The sequence below is a fragment of the Nannospalax galili genome, unplaced genomic scaffold, assembly GCF_000622305.1.
Source record: "Nannospalax galili isolate Female #2095 unplaced genomic scaffold, S.galili_v1.0 scaffold507, whole genome shotgun sequence".
Taxonomy (NCBI): domain Eukaryota; kingdom Metazoa; phylum Chordata; class Mammalia; order Rodentia; family Spalacidae; genus Nannospalax; species Nannospalax galili.
The window spans coordinates 751,909-761,168 of NW_008356261.1; the positions used below are offsets into that span (position 1 = coordinate 751,909).

General features: G+C 48.7%; 1 protein-coding gene across 1 annotated transcript in view; it reads right to left on the reverse strand.

The window, feature by feature from the left end:
- The window catches only part of Deaf1 (DEAF1 transcription factor), a 33,687-nt gene that overhangs the window by 20,849 nt on the left and 3,578 nt on the right, over positions 1-9,260 (reverse strand). Inside the window, exons 4-8 of the mRNA XM_029556774.1 lie at positions 8,385-8,514; positions 7,945-8,091; positions 7,263-7,402; positions 6,652-6,717; positions 699-825 (exon numbers count right to left, since the gene is read on the reverse strand). Of these exons, the coding sequence (XP_029412634.1) occupies positions 699-825; positions 6,652-6,717; positions 7,263-7,402; positions 7,945-8,091; positions 8,385-8,514 (610 nt within the window). The remainder of the gene's footprint in view (positions 1-698; positions 826-6,651; positions 6,718-7,262; positions 7,403-7,944; positions 8,092-8,384; positions 8,515-9,260) is intronic.

Sequence of the window (9,260 nt, forward strand, 5' to 3'; positions counted from 1 at the left end):
ATGTGGGTGCTGGGAATCGAACCCGGGTCCTCTGTAAGAGCAGTCAGTACTCTTTTTTCTTTCAATACTTTATTTATTATTTTTATTTTGTGTGTGAGTATATTGCCTGCATGTGTGTGAGTGCACCCGTGTCGTGCAATGCCGAGGAGGTCAGAAGAGGGCTTCAGATTCCCCTGGAACTGGAGTTAAGGATGGTTTGTAGTTGCCATGTGGGTGCTGGGAATTGAACCTGGGTCCTCTGAAAGAGCAGTCAGTACTCTTAACTGCTGAGCCATCTCTCCAGCCCCAGAAGGGAATTTTATATATGACTAGGTCAGGTGCTGGGCCCCAAGCATGCATTGCTCCTTGAAAAGGTGCAGGCTTCAGAAAAATCCCAGGAGCTGGGCCAAAGCTGGCATAATGACATACCCAATATATGGCATGACACCAGGAAGCTGGTGACCTTGGCACCCAGGGGAGAGAGCCAGACAGGATGGGACTCAGGCCTCTACCCATACTTCAGAGTTTGATTATGGTAGCTGTGTTCCCCAGCCAGAAAATAAAACTTAAAGGAGCTTTTAAAATGCTTTGTAGTTTGAGAGAAATGGCAAGATGCCCCTTCCTCTCCCCTCCCCTCCCTCATCACTTCCCTCCTCCTGCCCTCTCCTTTACAACCCCCCACACCCCAGCAGAGCTCCACTGACTGTGCTGGAACTCACAGGTGGTGGCTGCTGTGGCAGGAAGCAGTGTGATATTCTTGGGGGATTCCTTCTTAACTGGAGTTGTGGGCAGCTCGTTCTCCTTTTTGCGCCTTTTATAAGGGACGAAGAGCCTGACAGGGCCACTCTGAAAGAGAAAGACAGCTGTTGAGCAAGGGCACTTCTGAAGGACAGGTGTCTCCCACTCCCTATCAAATGGGTATATGAGTAAAGCAGACAGTAGAAGCTCAAGGTGGCAGAGAAGCCACTTTCAAAAGGAGCTTATGGACAACACTGCCACCAAGCGAGAACAGCTCAACACCTGGAGCCTTAGGAGTTCCTAGAAGAAAGGCTGTGGGACCCAGTGAAGGGGAACATGGAGAACCACGCCCAGAGCTGTCAGCAGCCACGAGGACGCAGCACTGGGAAGCTAGCACTGCGCCTGCCTGCAATCTCAGCACCTGAAAGGCAGAGGCAGGAGAACTGCCATGAGCTCAAGTTCTGGCAGAATTTCAGTGTGAGACCCTGTCTCAAAAAACCAAACAAGGGGGTCTAGAGAGATGGCTTGGTGGTTAAGAGCAGAGGACCAGGGTTTGACCCAGCACCCACATGGCAGCTACCAACCATTCGTAACTCCAGTTCCAAGGGAATTCAATACACTCTTCTGATCTCCATGGACATTGCATAACACAAGTGCACTTACATACATGCAAGCAATACACTCATACACATAAAATCAAAATAATAATAAAGTATTTTAAAATGGTTTTTTAGAGCTGGGCATGGTGGCACATACCTTTAATCCCAGAACTCCAGAGGCAGAGGCAGGTCGATCTCTGTGACTTTAAGGCTAGCCTGATCTACACAGCAAGTTCTAGGCTAGCTGGGGAGACCCTCATCTCAAAAAAGGCCAAAAAAAAATGTTGCTTTAAAAAACAAAAACAAGGAGCTAGAGAGATGGATCAGTGGTTTAAGAGCACTGGCTGTTCTTCCAGGGGACCCATGTTTGGTTCCTAGCACCCACATGGTGGCTAACAATCATCCTCCAGTTCCAGGGGATGTAATGCCCTCTTCTGGTCTCAGCAGGAACATGGTACACTTACATGCATGAAGGCAAAACACTCATACACATTAAAAAAATAAATAAAATTGGGCAGGCATGGTGGCTCACACCTTTAATCCCAGCACTTGGAAGGTAGAGGCAGGCAGATTGTGAGACTGAGGCCAGCCTGGTCTACACAGTGAGTACCAGGACAGATGGAGCTACAAGGAGACCCTGTCTCAAACACCAACCCCCCAAAAAAGAAAAGGAAAGAAAAGGGCAGGAGAGATGGTGAACGGTTAGGCACACTGGCTGCTCTTGCAGAGAACCCAGGTTCAGTTCATAGCATCCAAATAGCAGCTACCAACCTCCATAACTCCAATTCCAAGGGTGCCTTATTCTGGCCTCTGAGGGCAATGCACGCATGTGATGCACTTACACACATTCAGGCAAAACAGATACTCAGATACATAAAATAAAAACAAAACAAAACAACAAAAAACAAGACCCAGCAGGTAAAGGTACCTCCTGCCAAGCCTGACAACTGGATCTGGTCCCTGAGATGCACATGGTAAAAGAAAGCACTGACTCCACAAGTTGTCCTCTGACTTCCATATGTGCTCTGTGCTGTGCACACACATACTCACACACAAAATAAATAAAAAGGAAAAAAAATTTAGGGGACTGGAAAAATGGCTCAGCCAGCAGTTAAGAGCACTGGCTACTCTTGCCAAGGACCTAGGTTGGCAAGGTGTGGCAGCTAACACCATTCATAACTCCAGTTCAAGGGGATCTGATACCCTCTTCTGGCCTCCACAGGCATTGCATGACATAGGTGCACTTACATACAATATGCAGGCAAAACACTAGGACACACAAAGTAAAAACAAAAAAGAGAAAAAAAATTTTCATAAAAGGGGAGACAGGGATATAGCTCAGAAGTAGAGTGCTTACCTCAGATATGAAATGCTGTAAGTCCCAATTCCAGTACTACACACACACACACACAAATCCCCACAGACCCACAGAAGTGGCCCCAGCCTCCAACAGCTGAGCAAGAAAGAAGCCTCCACCCAACCCAAGGAGACAAGGCCCCATGGCCTCAACCTGCTGTGTAGCTAAGAGTGACTGAACCCCTGGTCCTCTTGCCACCACCTCCTCAGTCCTACATTACAGGTGTGTGTGGTGCCACCCCACCCATCTATGTGGTGCTGGGGACCCGGGGCTTTAAACATGATGGGCACTCTATCAACAGAACTACATGTCTAGCCCCTCCCCCTCTTTTTTGGTCTTTTTGAGACAGGGTCTCCCTGTAGCTGCAGCTGGCCTGGAACTCGCTATGTAGACCATGCTGGCCTCGAACTCACAGAGATCTGCCTGTCTCGGCCTGGAGTGCTGGGATTAAAGGCATGCGCCACCCCCGGCCCGCCTCCTCTTCTTTAGGTGGCTTCTTGGCACCTACACCTGTATGTTTCCTGGCTGTAGCTCTTGTTTGCAGTTGTGCTATGTGGTCCACACTTCTTGCCTCTCTCCAGGTCTTAGTTGAGAACCAGATCTTGTGAGTGACATACTGCAGCAGTGGTGGGCACTGACATCCCTAGCTTCTTGCCGTCCTATTTGTTGGAAACCATGCTGGTTCAGATTTCTTCTCCTACAGAGTGTAGTGACCTCTGAGGACCCAACCTAGGTATGTAGCCACATCGGGTGATAGAGGGGCTATGGCTGGTTGGCTCTGTCCTTGGCTTCTCTGCTAAGTGGGTGCCTGTTGGCAGAGCTGCTGTAGGGCTTCGGGCTTCCTGACACTTTCCTGGTGCATAAATTGTCCTTGTCTGTGCAGGTGAAGCAAGGGCTCTCTGAAGGCAGCACCTCCAGAAAGTGCTCTTGTTCCAAGCAGGCTGTTTTTCTGGTTCTTTCACATATTAGCTGACGCAAGGCAGCATCTTGCTCTGATGTGGCTACTAGTCTTCCTGCTGTTCCCAAGTTCACTCTTGCCTTTGGATGTCACTATAGTCTTGCAAACAAAGCCAGTTCCTTAGAGGAATGGTAGCTCGCTCTCTCAGAGTGCAGCCCTGCTGTATGACCAGAACCAGGGCAGGGGCAGGTCCCATCTCAACTTGGAATCTCACCCTAGGAGCAAGCTCGGCTAAAGACACTAGACAACAGACTCAGCCAGCCTGATGCAGAGGGACTAAGGAAGGAGTCTTGCCCTAGTACTTGCTGGGAAGTCATCATGACCCAGAGCTGAAGGTGAACACAGCTGTGGCTTCCCCCTGCTGTGGGGAACCCTGTTCCTTGACTGGGAGCTGAGGGAGAAGGACCCAGGTGGAGTACAGCCTCCTTCACGATAAGCTGGAAAGAGGTACCTGGCCATGCCTCTTGCTGTTCTTCTTTCCTTCAGACTTGGGTCTTCATGGGTGAGTTTCCTGATCTGTGGGATGTCTGGGGCCAATCTCAAGACCTCAAGTAGTTCTCTTCCAGAGTGTTCACTAGTTACTGTTTTGGGGAGCAGATCCATGGGGCACTTCATAGCCCTAGGTAGAAGTCAAAAGCTTCACATCTGGTGAAGTCCCAGTCTACATGTTGGTGTTTAAAGACTGTGGCTCTGGTTCCTGGTCTAACCCAGGTCCTGAAGGACTGTAGCTCTGGTTCCTGGTCTAACCCAGGTCCTGAAGGACTGTGGCTCTGGTTCCTGGTCTAACCCAGGCCTGAAGGACCGTGGCTCTGGTTCCTGGTCTAACCCAGGTCCTGAAGGACCGTGGCTCTGGTTCCTGGTCTAACCCAGGCCTGAAGGACTGTGGCTCTGGTTCCTGGTCTAACCTCAGGTCCTGAACACAGTCCCACGTGTTTCTTTCTAAAAATGTCACAGCTTTTCCTCTCACGTTCAGATCTTTGCTGCAGTTTGGATTCACTTCTATACACAGTATATAGTTTGGATCAAAGTTCATTCTTTGCCCAGGGACAGCACCACTTGACCTGATTATTTCAGCAACACAGGAGGTCTTACAGCCCTACAGTGTCTACAGTGTGAGCTTGCCAATTTGAGTTTTTTTTTTAGACAGTCTCCCTGCAGCCCCAGCTGGACTGGAACTCGCTATGTAGACTAGGCTGGTCCTCATTTCACAGAGATCTGCATGCCTCTGCCTCCAGAGTGCTGGGATCAAAGGTATGTGCCATTGTGACTGACTTAGTGATGTTTAAAATTGCCTTATTTTCATGAAACTTCTTCCCAGTAGAAACATATTAAATCTATATTCCCAGTAGAATCATATTAAATCTATATAAACATTTTATTTTTAGAGTTTGTATTTATCTATATTTCATGTATATTAGTGTTTTCCCTACATGTATGTATATACAACACATGTGTGCACTGCACTCAGACACCAGAAGAGGGTGTCAGATCCCCTAGAACTGAAGTTACAGGTGGTTGTGAGCCACTGTAGTGCTGGAAACTGAACCCAGGTCCTCTGCAAGCACAGTATGTGCTCTTAACAGCTGAGCCATTTCTCCAGCCCCCAAATTAAACAACTTAAAGATATTTAGTATTCAAACCCAAAAACATACATCTGTTTCCAATTAAAATTTCTTTCTTTCCACCCCACACCCACACACATGTGACAGCACTAACTGAACTTAATGGGTTATTTGAAAAAGAAGACACGAAGGTGCTGGGGGAGTGGCAGGGAGAACTGGGGACAGATGTGATCAAGATACATTGTGGCAGCGCACACCTTTAATCCCAGGGTTTGGGAGGCAGAGGCAGGCGGATCTCTGTGAGTTCAAGGCCAGCCTGGTCTACATAGAGAGTTCCAGGACAGCTGGGGCTACAGGGAGACCCTGTTTCAAAAAGACAAAAAAAAAAAAAAAAAAAAATCCAGAAACTTGTCCCTCCTTTTTCTCTTTCTCTGACTTTTTGGGATAAGGCCTCACTAAGCCTTGGCTCTCCTGGAACTTGCTACACAGACCAGTGAAGGACCAGTAAAGTTCCAGGACAGCCAAACTGGCCTCCAACTTGAAGCAATCTGCCTGCCTCTGCCTCCCAAGTGCTGGAATTAAAGCCATATGCTATTATACCTGGCTTAAAAATTCTCATTTTTATCTCCTAGTAATGAACTATTAGTAATAAAACTAAAGCAAGATCATAGTAGGCAGCTTCTACTTTGATTTTAAGACATTTAAAAATAATTTTTAACACTAAAGAAAGCTAAAACAAAAGCAGTATGTCCATATGTTACAAATTAATGTCTTACTTTTGAAAGCTACTTAGCAATATTAAGCAAAATCAATGACAAAGATCATGTTTCTTTCTGAAGTAGTTAAGAATTTAAAGAGGAAGCTGGGCTTAGTAGTGCACACCTTTAATCCCAGCACTTAGGGGGCAAAGGCAAGCAGATCTCTGAGAGTTCAAGGCCAATCTGGTCTACATAGCGAGTTCCAGGTCAGCTGGGGCTACAAGGAGACCTGTCTCAAAAAGACCAAAAAAAAAAAAAAATTAGGAAAAGGAGCTACTTCAAGGACATTAATTTTTGAGACAGGGTTTCACTAAGTTGCCCAGGCAGGCCTTGAATTTTCAGGTTTGCTTCAGCCTCCAAGTAGGGATGACAGGCCTGTGTTCCAGGCACGGCTGGTTCGACATTAGGACATGGTGCTAAAAGCACAGAACTGGAGGTGGCACGTGCACTTCTGCTGTAACCACTTTAAAAATGCGTGCTGCTTTGGGGCTGAAATGGCAGTCTCCCCACTTCAGTGTCCTGGACTTCCCTACAGCCCTCTATTCAGTGGAGGCAGTAGCTGGGGCATCAGGGACAAGCTGAGAGAAGGAGGGTCAGGCCTACCCAGACAGGAAATTTGAAAAAAAAACCAAAACAGAGTGGCGGGAGCAAGGGGAGTCTTGGGCTGCCCCAGCATACCATTCGGCATCCAGTGACTTACTAGGGTCATGTCATCACAGCAGGCAGCACAGGTACACGAGGCAGCATGAGGGTTTAAAATCCCGTCCTGAAATATAGAAGGTGGCCAATATATTAGGGAGTCCGGCTCTGATTGGAGTCACTCAGTGCTCACTGTAGCTAACCTCACTTTGTAGCCACCTACCACAAAGACAAAAATCTGAGCATGACATACAGTTACGTCTGGAAAGGTCTAGAAAGCCCTTACTGGCAGCAGGGTCTACTTCCTCCTCCTAGGAATAAGAGTTCACAGCCACACCCAACCAGGAGCTGACCTGAACTAAGGATCAGGAGTCTTCTCTCCTCCTAAGAAAAATGGAGCTGGGGCAGGAGCTGGAGAGATGGCTTAGTGGTTAAGAACACTGGCTGCTCTTGCAGAGGACCTGGGTTCTGTTCCCAGCACTCACATGGTGGCTCACAACCATCTGTAACTCCAGTTCTAGGGGATCTGATGCCCTCTTCTGGCCTCCATGGGCACTACATACATATGATGTACTTACATACATACAAGCAAAACACTCATACACATAAAACAAAAACAGTAAATAAATCTTTATAAAAACAGTCCTAAGGCTGGCTGGTCCCAACACACACCTGGATGAGGCACTGCAGGGGTCGGCCCGCATAGCGGATGCTTCTCTTCCAGTCCTTGCTGCTGGCTCTTCCTGCCATGGCTTCAAACTCAGTTGGACTGTACCAGTTTTCTCCCTGCTTGATGCATCGCCCCCGGCCACCTGGAATAGAGGTGGCCAGTCACTAGAACAAACCGGGGACTGTCGCTTGCTTCTGGCTTGCTGACTTCAGTCCCTTCCATGGCCGTTTCCCCTTTTCTGCCCTGCCTGGTTTCTGATCTTACTTACCTCATGGTCACCCAATAGGCTGCCTGGTAAGTCACCTCAAATCCTCCTGTTCAGTTTCTCCAGCCACTGTCCATGGTTGCTGCAAGCTGCACTGGGTCCCCGCTGAGCATCTGCCCACTTCAGGGATCCTTCTCCACCTGAGCTGACTGAGCTGGGAAGTAAGGCCAAGCCCTGCCTCTCTCCCACGCCCTCTCTTATCCAAGGTCACTATGACCCTGAACTTATCCTTAGGCTTGTCCCTGCCCTGTGCCCTCCATGGCCTAGGCTCCAGTGGCCAGGGCTGAGTGTCACCCACATCTGCATTTTTAAACTTATTTTTGTATATAACAGCCTTCCTTGACCCCAGTTTATTAACAGGGTCCCACAAAGGAACAAAGTCTTTAAAGTGAAGTGGTGGCAACCCAGTGCAGCCTCACCTGAGCCGAGCCTGCTCTTGTAGAGCGTGCCGCTGATGTTCCGGCAGCGCACTGGCAGCTCACTGTCATATACTGAGGGGTCCCAGTTGTACTTGGTGCCTCCTTTCTCCTGGCCAGGTGCGAGCGGGGTGGGAGGAGACTGTGTACCTGCACAAGGAGAGGCTGTAAGGACTGAGTACCTGCGCAAGGAGAGGCCGTAAGGATGGGCACACAGAGTGACCAGAGAAGTCCCCAATGTTTCACCCCCAGCCACTGGGCCCCTCCCAGGTGCACAATGAAAGCCCCACAGGGTAATACAATGATACACCCCCACTTCAATTGTAGGCAGCATTCCTCTGCCTGGAAATTATTGCCTTTTCTATCAATATCTATTGTTTAATTTCCAAATTTACCACAAAAGTAAATATGCTCTCAAGAGCCTGAAAAACGTGCTGCTGTACCTGGGGTAAGAGGGGCTGCTGGGCCCTTCAGCCCAGTGGTCTCCACGATGCTCCCATCTGTATGCACGACGATGAGCGTGGCTTTCTCAGTGTTCAGGCTGTCCCCGATCTGCAGAGCTGTCCTACCAGACTAGAAGGAAGGATACTCTGCTGGTGAGCTCCAGGATGGCCAGAGGCACATACTTGGCCCAATGGGATGTGGCCCTACAGCGAGTCTCTGGCCACTTATCACCCGAAGGGGATGTTCACCTAGGCCCTCATACCCTCTCCAAACACATGCCTAAGACACCTAGGAACAAACAGAAGCAAGAGCGAGGAAAGACAATGCCTGTTTGTGTGGGTCTATGTGAGTGTCTGCAGATCTGTCAGGTGAAGCATTCAGTGTGTTCATACACACAGCTCCTTTCTGGACACTGCCAGTGTCTGGCTTGGTTAAGGAAACTGTTCCCAGTCTCTGAAGGTGTCACATAGAAAGCAGGATGGTGTGACAGACCATAAAAAGTCTCTGATAATACACTCGGGGCTGGAGAGATGACTGAACAGTTAAGAACACTGAATGTTCTTGCAGAAGACCCAGGTTCGAATCCCAGCACCCACATGGTATCTAACAACTGTCCTGTAACTCCAGTCCCAGGGGATCCGACAGCCCTTTCTGACCTCCACGGGCATTACATGCAGGCAATACATGCAGATACATAAAATAAAAATAATAAATAATTTGTTTTAAAAAAGTATGCCTTCCTAGCTGGGCGTGGTGGTGCACGCCTGTAGTCCCAGCACTTGGGAGGCAGAGGCAGGTGGATCCCTGTCAGTTCAAGGCCAGCCTGGTCTACATAGTAAGTTCCAGGACAGCTGGGGCTACAGGGAGACCCTGCT